General features: G+C 37.8%; 2 protein-coding genes across 6 annotated transcripts in view; one reads left to right on the top strand and one right to left on the bottom strand.

The window, feature by feature from the left end:
* TTC3 (tetratricopeptide repeat domain 3) overlaps positions 1–14,216 on the bottom strand; it is a 65,039-nt gene extending 50,823 nt beyond the window's left edge. For 2 of the 5 annotated variants that reach the window (XM_086765331.1, XM_086765323.1), the window contains exons 1-10: positions 14,051–14,121; positions 13,165–13,250; positions 10,257–10,302; positions 8,930–9,062; positions 8,433–8,517; positions 7,123–7,176; positions 4,461–4,584; positions 3,412–3,497; positions 2,523–2,617; positions 467–529 (exon numbers count right to left, since the gene is read on the bottom strand). In XM_086765331.1, the coding sequence (XP_086621457.1) occupies positions 467–529; positions 2,523–2,617; positions 3,412–3,497; positions 4,461–4,584; positions 7,123–7,176; positions 8,433–8,517; positions 8,930–9,062; positions 10,257–10,302; positions 13,165–13,239 (761 nt within the window). In that variant the 5' untranslated portion in view covers positions 13,240–13,250; positions 14,051–14,121. Of the gene's footprint in view, positions 1–466; positions 530–2,522; positions 2,618–3,411; positions 3,498–4,460; positions 4,585–7,122; positions 7,177–8,432; positions 8,518–8,929; positions 9,063–10,256; positions 10,303–13,164; positions 13,251–13,821; positions 13,914–14,050; positions 14,122–14,192 lie in introns of those variants that run through there. The other 3 variants (XM_086765312.1, XM_086765342.1, XM_086765321.1) reach the window with 3 other exon arrangements.
* A 466-nt stretch (positions 14,217–14,682) lies between these two features.
* PIGP (phosphatidylinositol glycan anchor biosynthesis class P) lies at positions 14,683–18,800 on the top strand. The gene is made up of 4 exons (XM_010126990.2): positions 14,683–14,947; positions 16,217–16,289; positions 16,805–16,923; positions 18,319–18,800. The coding sequence occupies exons 1-4, from the start codon at positions 14,866–14,868 to the stop codon at positions 18,447–18,449; spliced, it is 405 nt and encodes a 134-aa protein (XP_010125292.1). The 5' UTR covers positions 14,683–14,865; the 3' UTR covers positions 18,450–18,800.
* The last annotated feature ends 395 nt before the right edge of the window (positions 18,801–19,195 follow it).

Genomic DNA, 19,195 nt, shown 5'->3' with positions numbered 1-19,195 from the left:
AATTTTAACTGCACTGTTATTATTTCTTTTTATTTCAGCAATTAGATCTGGACTAGTAATAATTAGACCCTTAAGACTTCAATTATACTAACAATAAATTCTTAGGTTGGCTTTACATAAAAGGTATACATCCACCTTGCTCATAACCAAGATTGTTAGCTTAACAACTGGCTTAAGGAAAATAATCTCCGTACCCAAACTGATAACTTCTTCAAATAGTTTAATAAACATCACAATACTCACTGGTACCCAGATTTTTTTCTTCCTTGTTGTATAATACCCTAGAAATTTTAAATGGTATTCCATACTGCCAGCAGATACAGCTAATATTATTCATTTTTCTTAATATCAGTTTTCTGAGATAGTAACATCACAATTATTATATACTTACGTTTTAAAAATAGTATATTGCCAATTTTTAACTGCAGATCACCACATTTCAGATTATAAACAAAGGGTTACTTACTTGTACTGCCTTGTGAGAATTAAACAAAGAGCTCGGTTTCCATACAGAAGATGGTTTGCAGGACTGAAAAAAAAAAAAAAAGGAAAAAGAAAAAAGAAAAAAGAAAAGTTAGTAATGTATATTTTGAAAATCTTCAGGAGGAAAAAAAAAAAGCAATTTTTCATAATAATTGTCTGTAAGTACTCTAGCACCAACAGTTATATATAAGCTTCCTTGAACAGTTTCATCAATTTACAGTTAAGTCACTGAGAATATTAGTTTTAATTATGTAATAATTTGTAAGATTTGTGCCCACTAATGCAACTTTCAACCAATTCAAATCACTCTCAGCCTACCTCAAAAAAAGGCAGAGAGAGATTTTAACTCCTTCTCCAACTCACTAGCTCTGACAAAGACATCAAAGATACCTCAAACGGTCTAAAGATATGATTAGTATGTTCTTTACAAATTCATCTTTGTGTCAAAAAGAAAAAAAAAAAAGCAAAAAAAGGTGCAAAAGGTGTGAAGCATAGAAAAGCTAGCTCGACTGTTACATACATCCCACTTTATTTTGTTCCGGAATTCCTAATTTTGAAGATCTAATTAAATCAAACATCTCATGAACACTTCTGGATCACTAGGTGTCCAACTTTTCCATAACCCTCTGCCTGACCGGGCAGACTAAGCAGCAGTTCTAACGCGCTAAAGCATTGCCCCCGATGTACCTAATGGAGACTGGTGAGTGGGGGGAACTGGCATATGCAATCCAGCAACCACCTGAAAGGAAGCCAAGGGAGGATGCAGCTAGCTAGGGAAGGAGTGTGATGACGAAGCAGATGAAAGTCAGCTCACACTGGGAGAATAAAAAAGGGAAGACAGTGCACAAAGCAGATGAAGAAGGATTCCCTAGCTGCTTGACATCACCAAGCTATCCTTCTTATCCTTCTTTGTCTTAAGGACAAAGAACAATTTCTAACAAACAGCTGTAACAGCTCAGCTTTACAGCCCTTGGAAACGGAGTCTTCCTTCGCTCTTTCCAAGCCATGGGATTTCCTTTGCTCTTTCACTAAATTCTGCTCCTTCTCCCTCCCCATCAGCTACCCTTAGCAAAGCCTTCTTAGCCTGCTCCATCATCTCAGATACAGTCACTTGATCGAAGTCAGCCTACCCAACTTTTCAAGGAGGCTGAAAACAGCTTGAATTTGGGATTGAAAAGTACCTTACTGTGTGACAAAAAATGTGAAGCAAGACATCAGCAAAATGCTAATCCTTTCAACTGCACAATTATAAAGCTAGTCTTCAAAATGAAGAAAATAAAAGTTTCCACAATCAATTATTTATGAAAGGTGAGACTTTATGAATTTAACCATATTTCATAGACACCAGAACTTGTAAAAGCAGTATTTGCATGACTCCAACACAAGTAGTGATTACACCAAACCAGAATTCTGCAGCTAGTTCACATTACGTGCTGACTACAGGAAGGGGGCAAATGCTCTATATGCATAGGAGGTAAGTTCTCATTGAATCTCTGTCTCCCTGCCCCTTTATAGAGCCCAGAAAAGTCTCCAATGCCTTTCAGCAAATGACTTTTGTAAACAAATTAAACAAGACTTACAAAAGGAAATCAAGCCTGTCACATATAGAGTTGCCAAGAGATATTTTCAGAAAAGTCTTTGTTCTTTTTCACTAGTTCTGCATCATAGCTGACATGATAAATATTCACAACACTTGATCATACTGTTCTGCTGGAAGAATATTTAAGTGGGATGATACCAAAACTGGCTGTTCAACACCAAATAACTTGTTTCCTTTCAGGTTTACTATACTTACTGTTAGTCATTTTAGATCAGCTTTAAACTCTAACAGGACCTTTGGGGCAGTAAAAGTGCAAACAAGGACTAGTAACAAGAAATAAAATAGAACAAAAAATGTATTACATAAAAAAAAAGCTAAGTTACTTGTCATTTGGCCTCTAAGTAGAGTGGCTCATGCAAAGCTATACAAAATCAGGATAAATCTGAATAAGCTGAATATTTATGATATAAAACAATCTAGTTAACTCATTTATTCTTACCAAAACTCTATGGCTTTAGTATATGACATTATAGCACAATCAAAGTTTCCTTGGGAAAATTCCTCATTTCCTTTCTGTTTCATAGATTCACTGTTCTGTGAAATCAAGGAAAAAAAAAATTGCTGACCACTGTAATTAAACTCAGTTGCAATGAGAAGTAAAGAAAACATTTGACAAGAGGAAGCTAAGTTTTTACACTTGTAAAAACAGAATGTTATGTATGCGGTATCAGTTGTAATTTAATACTTTCAATTCATTGCAATTAATAAGCATAAAAGTGTAGAAATAAAAGTGTTATGCAAACAATAATACAATGAACAATAATTTAAAAGCAGGACTCAGAAGCTCTCCTGGGTTCCATAAATAGTCATCACCAAAAGCAAGTATGTGTCAAAAGGCAAAGCAGGCTGAGTACAGCACAGCTCAATCAGTTTCTTACTGAGTGCCTTTCAGCGCAGTTCTTGAACTACGGAAGTGTAGCAAGGAAGACATAGGCATTAACCAGACTACCATAAGGAAGAGAAGAGAAAGACAAACATCTACGCTAAAGGAACTCACGGCAACGAATTTGAAAGCATCTTATTTCTGTGTTAAAGGGATTAAGTTGAACAATCTTCTATCAATACTAACTGCATCCCCTTGAGTTTTTTTGAGGGGTAAGGAAGGGAACACTCTCCAATGTACACTGGCAACATAAACAACTAATGTTCTGTTTGCTGGGCCAAGATCTCTCAAGGTAACTATTTATGTAAGGACAATTACTCACTCAAGCTTTTGAAACCTTTATCTTTGATTATTTTGTCATTTTAATAATCTTTGCTCATTAAAAAAATCCCAAAAACAACAATAAAAAAGAAAAGCACAAGCACATTCTGATATCTTCTCTCACCTTTCTACAGTTTTCACAGGTCACAGCTTTAAATTCTTCAACTAAATTACAATCTTCCAAAGCAACTTTAGTAATATAACGTTTGCCTGCAAACAAAATTCAGAAAAATGCAGTGGGTGAAGAAGTTCAAAAGAAAGACAAGAAGTAGAGTTTATCTTCTGCTGCTAAGAATCAAGCTCTGTTTTCTGACTGGAAGCAAAATTTTACATACCAACTAAATAATAGAAACAAATTGAGCAACAGAAATGTTGAAAAGAAAAGTAATTATTTATTATTGTGTAAGCTGAAAATAACTAGCTGCAGACTGTAAAACATTTAAACACTTGCCTAATTTCAACAATCAAGTGAAACTCAATTGTTTTTAAAAGAATCTCCATTTGAAAGATTTGTAGATATTTGTATTTTAAAGAATTTGTACTTCAGTACTCAACTATAAAAGGTTCTTCTCCTTACATGCAGGTTCGATTTCTACCACCCTGTTACTTACTGCAACAGCTGAGTTAGAATGCGTACATGCAAAAAGTAAGACCAGAACACAAGCCATTGAATATATGTCAAAACCAGCAGGCCTAGGAGCTTTTTGTCACTGCAGAAGTTCTGCTGCTAGTGTTAATAACTTACGATAACTCCCATGAGCTACATAAGCTAGTTTTTAAAATATGACTAACATCCCAATATTTTGACAAAACCCTCTGCCAAACATTTAACAGAATGACCCAAATAATAATATTTCAGGCCACATTCAACATAACCCTAAGTTAAAGGAATACAGGGTGCATACAGAGCCCACAACGGACACCAAAGTGAAAAAAATGTTCTGAACTCCTGTTCAGAAAGAGCATTCGCACTGTAAATATGACCTACATACAGAGATTCAAGGAAGAATTGACTGGTTCAAATAAGTAAAAAACAAGAAAACACCCACACCACTACCACTATTTTTCCAGTAATTCTCAGTGTAATGAAATACATACAAACATTGACTATTTAATAACTACAACATAGGTCACTTTCCTCACCATTGTTTCTTCAAAAGTGTTCATACTTACATTCAGCAAAGAAAATTTCAAGATAGATCCAACCAAAATCACCGAGTTTCTCCAGCCTCTGCAGAATACTGACATCACCTGTGTATCTGACCCAATCAAGTGCATCCCCAACATCAAACACACCCTATTTCAATTGAAGAAAAGGAAAACAAATTTTAAAAAATGGTAACTCTAATTCTATACAAAGCAAACCCTTAAAACAAACACCACACAAACCAACAGCTCACTGGCAATGTAGTGCAAACATTCCATGTAAATATAACAAATAATATTACACTAGCACTTACATTATGCCCTTGTTCCTGATTTGTTAGCCTTTGAAATAGACAACAGCTCACAAATATAAATATCTGGATAACTCAAGCACAGCATAAAACAGCATATTCACTAAACAAAAACAGTCATTCTTTCAACACGAGACAGGGGAGCAATTCAAATTATGTAATTTGATTTAGAAACTTCTTTCTGATGACTGCACACAAAATTGCTTCAGTGTAAAGTGACATGCCTGATTAGAAAAAGCAACATTCTCCAGGCTGTTAAGACATGCAGGCCAGCGCTAAGACTTAATTTTGTAAACGATGACCCTCCTATTAAAACTAAATTCAATTGTTTGAACTACAGAGCTTTATTTGAAGCAGAAGGATTGGGTGAAGAACGTCCGTTGCCTGGGATACTCCCACATTATCTGGGCCTATAGATTTTGAAAAATAATTGAGAAACCCATATGAGTAAGACAAATATCACTAAAAATACAGGAATTGGGTTATCCAGCAGTAACATACAGTTATACCTATTCTGTTTCTCCTATTGCTACGATATTGTCTTTTAACTTCAATGTTTTTATTTTAACTTTTGCAGTTCACCTACAGCAGGCAGCAGAAAGTGGGGAAAAAAGGAACAAACACAGGGAAACAAAGAATGTTCACAGTCAAAAGTTTACGAGCTGAAAAATGTAACAAGTACAGTTCTACTGTATGCTGAATTTGATAATGAAGATGGGTCAGCGGGTTTCCAAACCACACCCTTGTTCAACCATTCACAGTCCTTCAGATTGAATCAGTATTACTATTTGAGAATGTCATAAAAAATTCACAACCTGACTCCAAAGAGGAGCACTTTTGCATCATTTCACTGATCAAGCTTAGCCCTACTTGCAGCCCCACCATACAGCACTGCCACTGCTAGTAACAGGCCACAGGCTTTGTACAGTTTGCAAGACCACAGGGCTGTGAATTGTCAGGCTTACTCTGAGCTTGTCCTGACCTGCTTAGAGCTCTGTTTTAACTTGGTTTTAATTATAACAGCAATTTTTCTTCTAACAGGGTGGATATGACTAATTTGGTTTAACTTTGTACGGTACAACGATAGCTTTCACATAGACAGTAGTAACAAGTAGTTACTGCTGCTATGACTAACATAATGATGCAGTATAGAGAAATGCAAGCCAAATATGATAGAGTGCAGGCCATGAAAATTGGAGATGCATAATGCAGTTTAGAGGAATACAGGCATAGTAAGAGACGGGGCACAAGCTGACACTGGAGAACCAATAGCTATAAACAAGTGGTCAAGTTTTAAAAAAAAAAAAAAAAAAAAGAACAGGACAAAATTGGGCAAAAGCCATTTCTAGCACATATACAACACATTATATATAGTAAAATCATATTAAACTTGAATCTGCAGACTAATGCAAATAAAGAACAGGGTATAAAAGTGCATTGTCAAACTTAAAAAAAATTAACCTAAGTAGATTCGAGAATGAGGAAGAACAACACACCAACAACAATCCTTGCAGCAAAAAACCACAGGTAGTCATGACTATACCCCCCACCCCCCCACACACAAACACCAGACAGAAGCCATTCACCTTAGGATCCCAAAGAGCAGTACAAGAATGAGTACAGTACAACACCTGAAAGGGGTCAGATACTAGGAAGAGTGTATATGACAATTTTAACTGTATTATCATTTAAATGTTTTTCTGTTTAGTCATACGTTTCTTCGTTTCCTTTCCTCTTCTGCAATAATTAATTATGGTAGATTTCAATTACACTAACAATAACTTCTTGTCTTCACATATGAAGTGAGTTTGCCTTTTGCCCATACCTAGACTTTTAGCATAACATACCAGCACAGAAAGAGAGGACAAAGCAAAATACTCTAAAGAGATAGAACTGTGTGCTTATGGAAGGGAATCTAGGAATCTTGAAGACTGAAGGCAGAGAGAGTGCAGAGACATCTCAAAGGAACAAGCCTTCAACAAGAAGTGAGAAAGAAACAAGGAAAGCCACAGCAGGTATCAAAGCTAATACTGGAGGGCTGTCCGCAGCTCTAGTTGTGCCACCGAAACCCAGCCACCACACTGCAATAGCAGCCTCAAAGAGAAACCATTTATTTTCAGCATGTGAACTACCCCCAAAGTTCTCATTCATTTTCTTACACAGATATTTATTTCACAGTTCCTGTCACACACACATTTCATTTTGTGGCTCAGAGCTGCAACAACTGGTAACACCAGTCCTATATACTACATATTCCAAAAACTACAGACTTAATTTATTTATGCAAGCATTTAAAAATTTTGCATATTTGTACAAATATTTTGTTTATATTCACACATAAAGAAGCATTCCTATTAAAAACAATTTGAGAAACTTACATTTTCTATTCTGCTGCCAATTCTTAGTATGCCACCAATAAAAGGTGGAACATTCTGGAAGAGGGATAAAAAACAAATGAAAAACAAGTTATTAAGATCTGATAACTTTAGTTTCTATCTGCTCAGGTTTAACTCAATAACATTTTCTGTTCTGCTTCAACACAGTATCATTTGGACAGTTGTTCTGGTCCATTTAAAAGTTTCAGGAAATATTGTTGGATTCAGCAGCAAATCCCCTACTATTTTTCTTGAAAAACAAATAAATGTTGACATGGAATAGAGAGCGCATGGATGCTATGACATCTGGTTAGGAAAATCAGCCACTTTAACCACTTCTGCATTGTCTATATACCAAAGAACCAGCTAATACATACAATTAAAACCATCCTAAGCAACAGTACTTCCTCTCCTGAGATCTTCTGCTCCTCCAAATAAATTTTACTATTGGTTATACAATCTTTTACATGGAAAAAGAGATATAGGCTGAGGAATTAAGAAGAGGGAAGCAGAGGTAAACAGAGGAATGGGAATATACACAGACTCTCTCTTAGAAAGATTGAATGGGAGACTACCAGTGGAGGAAACAGCATAAAGAACCCATCACATGAGAAAAAGTGGAAAAATGGCAGCGACATCCTGAAGTAGAAGGAGGTGAAAACAGAGTGCTCAGATAGCCTGAAGGAGGAAGCAGCAAAAGGAGCATAAGGAAGTATGAATTCACAGGATGAATATAGTACATGAATGCCTAATCATAGAAAGTCATATAACAGTAAGCTAGACTGGAAAAGTATAGCTTGGGGTTGAGTACAGAATTTCAACAAAACAATTTTTTTAAAAACATGTAATACCTAAAAAAAAAAAAAAAAAAAAAAAATTTGCTTCCTTTCAGCTGCTGAGACCATTTCTTATCTCATTCTTTCCTCTGCACTGTTATGTTTCTGCTTTAAGTCAGCAACAATAACAAAATTTAAATATAATTTTTTGAATGAGGAATGAAAAGAAGTATTTAACTTGTTCATCGGGGAACGGTGTTGATTTTCTTGCTGATATGACTCTCTTTCTTAGCAATTTACAAGGGCTCCAGTCAACTGTGTTATTGACTCCGCAAATACTTAGTAAGTTATCCCAAGCATAATAAAGTCTATGGCACACTTTCTTTCTAGAAAGCTGCAACTCAACTATCAGATGATTTATTCACTCCAGCAAACAGAAATTTCTAATTTAAGATATAATCCCAAGCTGCATAAGGTACAGAATTAATTAACCTATTATACTAGAAAACTTCCAAAAAGTTAAAATATAGTACTTACAACAACTTTTTTAATTAAATCAACAAGGTCTTCCAAAACCTCTAAATCACAGAGTCTCTTCCAATTCCGGTCTAAAATCTGTGAACTGCTTAAAAACAGAACAAGTTATTATTCAGAAAAAAATCACTGTGTTACATCATGTTAATTACTAATATTTATGGCAATTAGATCTAAGCAAAAGCATGGTTACAAACCCAAATCAAGCCCTTCAGGAGGGAGGAAGAGCTGCAAAGCTTTTGGTATTTTTGAAATACAGGACATTCATTGAAGCATTTAAATACACTCTTAGATTCCAAATTTCAGAAACCCATTCTCAATATTTTTTCTGTGTATTCAAGAACTATGCATTCTGACCTTAACCAACTTAGCCCACTGTTAAAAACATTCCTGCAGACAGTTTAACCACTACTGAAAGTATACAACGATCTTTCATAGGTAACAAAAAAAAAAAAAAAAGTAAAGGCTGGTGAAATAATTTCAAGAATAGGATCACTTGCCTCCAATCAGCTGCCAAAGAATTACTTTCACTTTTGAAGAGAAGAGGCCAAAAGATGCGTATTTTAATAATGTTGCAATATTCTCTTAATATGTCAACCGGCTGACTGCACCACACTTCACAGGGATCAACATCTTTAAGAAAACAGTTAGGAATTAGACTACATAATTCAGGCACTACAAGTAATCAAAGTCCAAATGAACATTCAAAAACATCCATTATTTCCGTATGATATTCTTAAGTACTATCTAAGCAAAACAAGAAAACTTGAACGCTCTAAATACACCTGGCAACTTGAGGTTTTTTTTATAAATTGAAGGGGAAGAGGGAACTTATATGGAGGTAAGAATAGGGACCTGCTGGTGGGCTTTACATTCCTTGCTCAAGGAATTGCCTGTGTTCTGCATTTTATTGACATAACACATTATAAACAAATAAATGCAGCCTGCTTCTAAATGAGGAGTCTAACAAGGGCAGTGAGCTGTTTAATGGCTATAAGGAATGCTATTTTCGAAATAAAACGAAATGTGCCTCTTCTAACTGTACCTGTTTAATTATTTTCTACAAGAAATCCAGAGCAGTGTGGCACATAGCAACATTTTCAAAAAGATCAGCAATATTATTATTTTTTTTGCCAGAGGCCATTATGTGTGTGATGCATGGCCCTCTCAAAAATACAATCCATTCCCCTCAGAAAACGTCTTAAAAATGTAAAGATCCTTATTAGACTATTGAGGTGGCATGAAGTACTCTTAGAGCAGAAGCAGGATTATCAAGAGTCTGAATATATGCAAAAAATTCATTTTACACAGCTGGCTGTGTTCATCTGAGTTTTCTACACACTACAGGTTACCATTTGTATAGTGAATACAGTTTTGAAGAATTTGACACACTCTTGAGCCATCTGCTTTTCTGCAACTATTTAACTTTTTTTTTTTTAAATATTATAACTGCAAAACTTCACCTACAAAGATCAACTTGAAGGTGTCTTTAGACCTATATAGCTAAAACATACCTACAGTTAAAACACAGGCAATGAACACACCTTAAATCTCCGTCCCCATAACATTAATTGACTGCACATATGTATAGATTATTGACTATTTACACTGTTCTCACAAATGTCTAGCAGTCTTTTGCACGTTACATAGGACAAAAAGATGAGAATTCTTCCAATTCAAAAGAACACACCGAAGCTTCTGCTTAGCAATAAGTTTTCTACTTTTTCAGACAAAACAAGGAAAATAGTGAAATAGCAATCAAAAGATTAAAACACAGCACAAAAAAATACATTAGAAAGTTATGTAATATTGTTTTAGTTTACATACCAGTTTTAGGCTTATGTGGTGATCGCTGTACAAACACTCCATGACCCTAAAGATAAACATATTTTTTAACATCACACGTCTTGCAAATGTGTTCCACAAACTATAAACTATGATTGCTTAACTGTTTCTAAATACTAAACCAGTATAAACTGTTTATATCAGGGGAAGGGAGGAATGGAAGTGATTTTTACATTCTGTCACTAATTCCTTTTCTCAAGGAAAGGCAATTCTTGAACATATTTAGACCAGTATAAAAGACGGTCTGTGCTTTTATCTTCACAAGCGAGCAGCATGATCAAATAGGAAACAAATCTAAAAGGAAAGTATTCATTACTGAGCAGTGTACCTTCACATTATATGCTCTTGAAGAGGTTTTACATTGCTTTGGTTCAAATCTAGTCCAATAGACAGAGCACCATTCATCGTTGATGCACATTACCTACACTCTTAAAAGCACATTCTAGATGAGTGGTATCCCCAATGAATCCCACTAGCACACTCCACGAGCTATTCACAACATAAGCCAAAACATGAAACACAGGGACAATTGGGGTTTGTGTTTCAAAAGCACAGGGACAATTGGGGTTTTTGTTTCAAAAGCATTCTCCTGATTCAAACTAAAATACTAATTTTAGCAGACACATTGATTAACAAAATTAATCAACAAATAACTAAAATTATTAACTATCATAAACTGTAATTATTTAGTAATTAACTAAAATACTCATGCATACGCCATGGACCTATACAGAAAAATTCTTTCTATGTACCTACTTCTGAATGGAAACTTTTTATAAAATGTGAATAACGCTCATGCAATGCCTGCCAGCATCGCATTATCTTCTAATGCCAAATCTGAGGTGGGTGAATTCCCCCTGCTTTTTACCCCCCCATCCCATTTCCCCAAGAATAAAATACTATAGGTATTCCCCATTCTCCCATGTTCCTGAGGTTCTGCCAGCAGTTTTCTGAGGAAAACAAGAAAACTTAACAAACCCCTTTGGATCCAATCTTTATAAGTCACATTAAGCACAACCAAAAAGCAAACAAACCAAACAAAAACAAATGGGGAAAAGGCATGCTTAGTAGAGTTATCCAACACAATGATTTAGTTGCTTTCTTAGGAAAAAAAAATGTTTACCTGCATATCCATTAAAAAAACATCCACAGATTAATAGTTACGAACGGACGGGAAATCTTTTAATAGTTTAAACAATATATTGAATCACACTGGAATAGAATTCTAAAAATTAATAATTCAAAATCAGGTACTAGGTAGGAATACAATGTTCAAGAATACCTAAAGATACATGTTTAAGAACCCAGATTTAAAAAAAAAAATAATTAAGTTTCGATAGTTAGTGTATGTACATTTAAATAAATATATCATATCAAAAAAAGTGGAGCAAGTGGTTGATTTACAACTTTATGGCAGTGTACTATATGAATACCTTAATGCCTTTAAAACATAGTACTCCACATGAGCCCCTTAAGCTGAAGAATAAAATGACTTTGTTTTACAGAGCCCTACAATGTCTATTAATTTAACAAACATTATATATGTGCCATTTAATAAATGCTGTGTGTCACATCTACCTATTTCAAAGAAATGCAATTTCTGAATATGACTGGAGAAAAGTGTAAAAATAAACTAATTACTAAACACATCTTTCATAAATTCTCTTTAACAGACCTTTATTCTTTCAGTGGCAGACTTTCTGGAAATATAGCATGCTGTGCAATGACAACTTGATTTAAGGTGATGACAAGCAATCACATGATTTCACGCGAAGTAGCATTTCTGAACTATTACAACATTACATGTAAATCACGGCTTACTCTCAAAAATAAGTTATTATAACATAGACATATTTAACAGAACGGGACACTTAATAAGAAAGAGGAAAAAAAATTATAACTGACTGTCTCCTTCACTCCACAGTGTGGATTTTGCTACAATATTTAAAAGCAAAACAAACCACACATACCCTCTATATACATCAAGCCCAAGGTGGTATTCCCACTACAGCAAACCAAAAAACCAAGAGTTAGCTTCTTTCCATAGCACAGCACACACAGCACCTTTAGGCATAAAATATCTAGTATCTTATGCTAACACAGCTATTAAAGTACTTTATTTCATCCATAGCACAAAAAAAACCCCCAGACTTTATTGATATAAACAACTTCCAATGAGACTCACTATGCTAGTGGTAATGGTCTCATGTCAAGATACAGCTTTACAAATAAGAAATTCAATTTACCCATACTTTTTATTACTGCATAGGAAGAATAGTAGGCCAGCTACTTTGTATTTGGCAGCAGCAACACTTAGGATAAATAACTCCAAGCAGCAGAAAGATTAGCTATCATAGTGTTTTCTAAGACTCCATAAGCATAGCAAGAAGGGGAAAATAAGAGTCAAGGAAAGCATTCTTAGAACTATTGAAACAGAAGAGTATTACAGTTCATTCAATAAAAGCAACAACTAAAAAAGCAGAGGATTTATTTGGCACAAAGAAGTAGAAAAATGTGAGAGATTACAAGAACAAAGAATGAGTGAACACTCTGCAGTTGATTCGCAGACTTGAACTTCCATGAAGTAAGTTGCAATTGCTCTGTGATCTGAATCGGTCACTCTGAGGTGTATCATCCCAAGTGTGGTCTGGATACATGACCAACAGGTTGGTCAAGTTCTGTTAATCAGATCTATGCACCTCTGTCTAGTTTTAGGTATTTGTATATGCATTCAGTAAAACTTGCCTGATAGAGGGATACGCAGTCTCTACACTCTATGTAAGATATCTTTGCATCAGTCTAAATTAATCAACACTAGCAACTACTCTGTAGATCATATCTGGGTATAAACCCCACTGGAAAATCCTGCAAGTTTTTCAAACCTACTTACCAATTCACAGCAAGATTTATCACCAGCATAAAAAGCCAAGGCTGCAAACTCAGATTCAGATATAGGCTCCCCCATGGTACATGATCCTGAAAGAAAAGGATTATGAGAAATACACGAGGTGAAGGCAAGAGGCAAGCAGCACGTGCTTTGCAGAACTTATAACGATCACAACATTAAATTACACTTCTACATGGAAGACATGTTCTTATTTTTACATAGCATAGGTTAATGCTGAAAAAAAAGTAACCTAAAGCATCAGTCAAAAGCTACATAAGTCGAGTAATTCTATTAATTTTCCAAGTCCCTGACGCCTGACAGTAGTCCTGCACACCTGACAGGCCAGAGAGGGATGGGCAGTTCCTACCAGCCGGGTCAGGGGGCACCATCTCAGGAATTACTGCCACATCCCAGGAGAGCGGAGTTAAAACACCCGCTCCGGTTTGACAGAACCAGCGGCGCAGCCCCCCGCCCAGGCCGCGCGTCCCCCTCCTGCTCGGCAGCTCCGCCGGAGGTGAGGGGGAGGCCGGCCGGGGCTCCCCGCCGCCGCCAGACCCCGGAAGCCCCGAGGCTCGTCACTGACGTGTCGCAGCCCAGCGTTTCCCGCCGGGACAGCCCTGCCGCCGCCCGTTCCTCCTCGCGGCAAGGAGCTCCACCCACCCTGGAGGGGCTCCGCCGCGGACTCCCGCGACCGACAGCACCGGTCCTCGGCCCAGGCGGACCGGACCGGGCGTCACCCGGTGCTGGGAGCTCTGGAGAGACGGGCGCCACCCTCCCGGACCCAGTCCCACCGGCGGAGGGGGGGGTCACGAGCTCCGTGAGGCGCGGGGCGGGGGAAGAAGCCCCCGTCGCCCCCGCCGCTCCCTGCCTGCCTGCCTCACTCACTCACCAGCCCCCACCACAGCCGCGCTCTCCAGGCCCGAGACGGCTCCGGCTCCGGCTCCGGCTCCCCGACCCCAGCCCCAGTGAGCCCCGCCCGCCGCGCGCGCCCACGCCCCCGCTCAGCTGGGCCCTGCCTATTGGTTAGTTACCGCCTGACGTCAAGGGAACGAGCCAACGCACGGCAAGAGGCCGGCGGTCTCCGCCTGCCGCGAACTCACGGGCTCTGGGCATGCGCCCGTTGCCCAGCGGAGGCGGGAGTGCTGGCCGCGCATGTGCGAGATGCGGCCCGGCGGACGCGCGGTACCGGGGGGAGGGTAGGGAGCGGGGCTGGGTGCCTCCGCCTTCCTCTTCCTCCTCCTCCTCCTCTTCCTCCTCCTCCTCCTCCTCCTGCTGCGGGGGGTGTCCTAGGCGTAGTTTTCTTGCTAGGCCGTGACCTCGAAAGGAAGGAGGCAGAGTGGCTTGGGGCGGGGGGCTGCGGTCAGGAGGTGCGGTGGCGGAGGGGGTCGGTAGTACCCGCGGCTCTTGTGTGTCCGTTGAGGGGCGAGTGTAACGGCCGCCGCGTGCGCCCCCCCGCGGGTACCCCCCCCCCCCCCCCCCCCGCAGGCTCATACGCATGTGTTCCTGCCCTCCCTCCCGCCCACCGGGGCTGAGGAGAGAGGGCTGAGAGCGTGGGCTGCGGGGCCAAACCGGCAGCGTGTGCCGTCCGGTTTCCCGCTCCCTCCAGTCCCGGGAGTGTTCCGAGAGGAACGTGTCGGGAAACCTCTCATCGCTTCTTGCCGTGTTCCCTTGCCTCCGCCCCCAAAGTAAAGGAAAGAGACCAGTATGGTTGAAAACTCTCCAGCCCCGTTGCCAGAAAGGGCAATATATGGATTTGCTCTTTTTTTAGGATCGTGGTTTGGCTTTAGTAAGTATCCTGGGTACTGAGCACTTCACCGGAAAGCGTTGCTTTGCTTACGAGACAAATGCAATTCCTGTAAGACCATCTGAAAAGGGCCAAAATTGCATCACAGCACCTGTTGTAAGGGTGCACGATGAAGGACTGTGTGAGCATTACTTGCCAGACCTGTCAGGTGTTACAAAGATCTGTCATTGCCTTTTGTAATTTTGTCAATATCTGTCTTTAACCTTATTTTGGGGTTGTTAATAGTATTAGAGTCAAATTATTTTAAAAATTCTCTGTTTTCTCATTTTAGAAACTTTTTAACTTGAATTTCAATGAATTTCATACATTGTAACCATTGTAGATAGTAGTAGTGCAACCTTCCCCACCCAAATGCTTGGGGGGAAAAAAAAAAAGTCAATCTGGTCAACAGCAATCGAAAATTATTAGTGTTATACCAGCATTTCTTTGCTGGTGTGACAGGTGCTTTAGCATTTCACTGGGGATATCTTGCATGTCCACCCAGGACCAAGGGCTGTGTGAGAGGGTAAGAATACCTCTTCAACATAAAAAAGGTGCTGCAAATATACTGTAGTCAAATAATAAACCAGAATGCTACTGTAAGTTTTTCTTATCTTTAGAAAGTAAGTAGAAATGAAAGTAAATTGATTTCTGTCACTTTTACAGGAAGCCACTGCAGTTCCATACCTTGTGTCACTTGCTGCTAACCTGTTCCCCTCAAGTTTTGTTAAACCTTTCTCTGGATTTGTTGTTAGAGAGCTAAATTTCTTAGTATTGGTTTTGACATGAAAATTATTAACGTGCCAAGAATCAGAAAGTATTTCTAGTAACTTCATCTGAACACTTCCATCCAAGCACTGTAATTCTACCAACTTCTCTTTCAAACAAATGACCTACTGTATGATCATTTTCCTCTATAGTATTTTCTGCAGAGTCCTCTGACGTCCTTTTATTGAGGGTTTTTTTTGTTCTGCAGTTCAACTTGCAAGAAATCCTTGACTATCTACATAGCAAATCAGAAACTAAATGCTAAAGCAGATGTAAAAATGATATCATATAACCAGCTACAAAACATTGCCCCCATATTAGGCAAGTTTTGCATCTGAGAGGTATATTCTAAAATGTTTTTGTAGAGCTATTTTGGTTTAAATAACGCAAAAGCAAAATATTGTCAGAGCATTTATTGGTAGGGAAGTATTGCTCTAAAACTTAGGAAGGAAGTCTACAACAGTATCAGTCAGACTATTATGACTTTTTAATTCTTTCGTGCAGTGTTGTATCTTATCTGGGCATATGTTCCTGAGACCTGGCTGTTCTCATTGGGACTAACATACTGGCCTCAGAAGTAAGTTCAAGCAATTAAACTCTTTCGCCTGAATATGTGCAAGTATAGGACACCTTTAATTTATTTTCAAATCATAAAACTTTTTTAAAAATAGTAGCCTTGTACTTAATCCAGTTTTTCCTGATGATAAAAGACTATAATTTTTGTGAAGCATTTTTTTTTAATACAGATAAGTAACTGATGAAAATTTCTTATTATGTAATGAAAGAAATAGCATTTCAGTGTTTTATGATAAATTTGGCATTTTGTTTTCAGGAAGTTTGCCAATGAAAATGCAGTAAACTTTAAACTGTAATTAAAAAAATAAAAGCCTTCTGTAAGAAATCTATATGATGGTTTATACCAAATTAGCTACAGTGATTCTGCAGTCAGTAATCTTGGGAGGGACCAGGGTCTTATTCAGAGGTGTTGTTTTTTTTCCTCTTGGCTAAGTTTGTGCTAGATACAATAACAACCTGCTGTATCAGTAGGCATTTGTTACTATAATATGTAACTTTAAAAATCTTTTTCCTCAGGTACTGGGCAGTTGCTTTGCCAGCCTACCTACTAGTTGTTGTAGGAATTGGTTATGTATTACTTTTTGGTATTAACATGATGAGTACAGCTCCACTTAACTCCACACATACCATTACAGGTAACTTTATTAGTGCATTTTTTTTTTAAGATTTTGATACATAACTGATAATTTATGTAAATATATATGTATATAGCCATATATAATATAAACAAAATTTTAAGCATTTAAATGTTTTTATCTAGAAAAAGGAGTTCTTGGAAGTACTGAAGTGCTAGAGTGAAAATATAACCACGAGCCTGACTTTGCCATCTTATGGCAGTGGTTTCCAGCCAGTGAAGTGTGCTTGGTTAGTAAAACAGACAACATTAGAGGAACGGGTGTCAGGCATATAAAGCTCTCCCAGACATGTACTTTGCATTACAAACAAGTGAGGAGTGTCATGGGAAGAAGGGCATGAGTGCCTACCTGGCAGTGGCAGGGGTAGGAAGGCACGCAGACTCAAGGTAATACAAAGGAAGATGCTGCAATGTTGAGACCTGAGCAGGTATGTTGGCAATTGCCTGACTGAAAAAGCTGTTACTCAGTTTTTGTCTTGACTTTTGCCTAGCCTTTACTCCTGCTAAGGAGACTTGTTCTAGGCATTCACAGTATTCTCCAGACGCACCTGCATCTTTCTCCACATGAGGAATTCCACCAGTATTTGCAAGTGGCCATTTTTCTTAGTGAAAATGCAGACTGTAAAATTTGGCAAGAAAGTTAGCTATTGCTGAGACTACTGAAGTTGTATCATCTTAACAAACTATGTACGTGTTGTTACATTGCACTGAACTGTTAGGGAAAAAAAAGCAGTCAAGGCTGTAGTTCAAATGCATTACTCCAGCGCTTCTGTCAATAACTGCCATTTAGTTGTCCCTATCTTCTTGGCTACTACTTCACATTCTGATGTCACCCTCTCATTTGGCGTCAACTCAAGAGTTTGTGTGGCTGTATGGCAGATGGGATGGGGAACCTACTCTGTTTGAAAAACAACTGTAGTTGAAAATCTTGGTTTTCAGAGGGAGAAATTCCATAATTGTGTTCAAAGTGCACCTGTGAAAATGTTTATGCTGTTACAGGGGTGGGTACTGTGTCGTGATGGGAACAAGCAGCCAAGATAAAGGGAGAGTGGACAGCATCTCATGGTGGAAATCTTAGTACAAAGTGTTCAAATTACAAAATAAGTTATTCACTGTGAGGGGTGCGTTTGTTTGTTCTTTTTATCTTTGGGTAATTACGGTTGCATTTTAAACCAAGCAAAGTCCCAGACAGTAATTTCAGCAGAAGAGTAGGCTAATATGTGTTGATATAAATGTGTGTTATAATATGTGTTTCTGGTGACCATCTTGTAACACCTCAGCAAGATGGGGTTTTCAGCATTACTTACAGGAGCTAAATTTATACAGTGTTGCATTATATAACATTTATTGAAAGAAAAATCTTTAATACATGGAATATTCTCATTGTCTCCTGTAGATAACTATGCGAAAAAGCAGCAACAGAAGAAATTTCAAGAAGAAGCAATTCCAGCATTGAGGGATATTCCCATCAGTGAAGTAAACAGAATGTTTTTCCTTCCTGAAAAAGGAATCTGCAATAGCAGATAGTCGTTATTAAGATCCCTTTGAATAAAGGATTAGTAGAAGTGTTACATAAGGAAAATCAAAATCTCCCCGAAGTGGAAAAAAAAAAAAATCCTCTTTCTGCTAGTAGAACAGAGTTTTTGGTTTTTTTTTTTCTTTTTCTGAATTGCTGACTAAGTCTATGTTAACACATTTCCTTGAGATGGCTTGATTTTATTATTATGCGTGTGCCTTAATAACCTACATTGGTATGAGAATTATGCCACATCAATTTATCTGACCATTCTTGTGAGTTTAAAATAGTATTCTATTGCTTGTAATTCACCTCTCAGAGTGAAAGAGATAGCATTTGTATGTAGCTGAATTCTATTTCCCATTGAATTCAGGGAGAGAAAATGGAGGCTCTCTCCTTTTTTTTTTTTTTTTTTTTTTTTACAAGTTTAAAGGGTTGACATTGTAAATACACAGTTCTCATTTGTAAATATTAATAAAGTGTGGCTAATTTTTACTTGTTTAAAGTGAGTAATTTTTCTGTGATTCTGTAGTATTTGTTCTGGGAGAAGGTAGAGTGGTCCATTTCTCTTTATGCAATTCTTTACTTGACAAACTGATTATTTTCTTTTTTTCTTTTTTTTTTTTTTTCCCCAAATTGGTAGGCTTATTAAAATACAACGATTATTAGAAATAAGGAACGTGAGTTGTGAAGATTTGATGAAACAAGTCTTGAAATGACTTCTTTTTAACCATTCTGAAGAATATTGAAAACTAGG

Source organism: Chlamydotis macqueenii, chromosome 1 (assembly GCF_036417535.1).
Source record: "Chlamydotis macqueenii isolate bChlMac1 chromosome 1, bChlMac1.mat, whole genome shotgun sequence".
In the NCBI taxonomy this organism is placed as follows: Eukaryota; Metazoa; Chordata; class Aves; order Otidiformes; family Otididae; genus Chlamydotis; species Chlamydotis macqueenii.
This window is presented reverse-complemented; position numbering and strand designations above follow the sequence as displayed.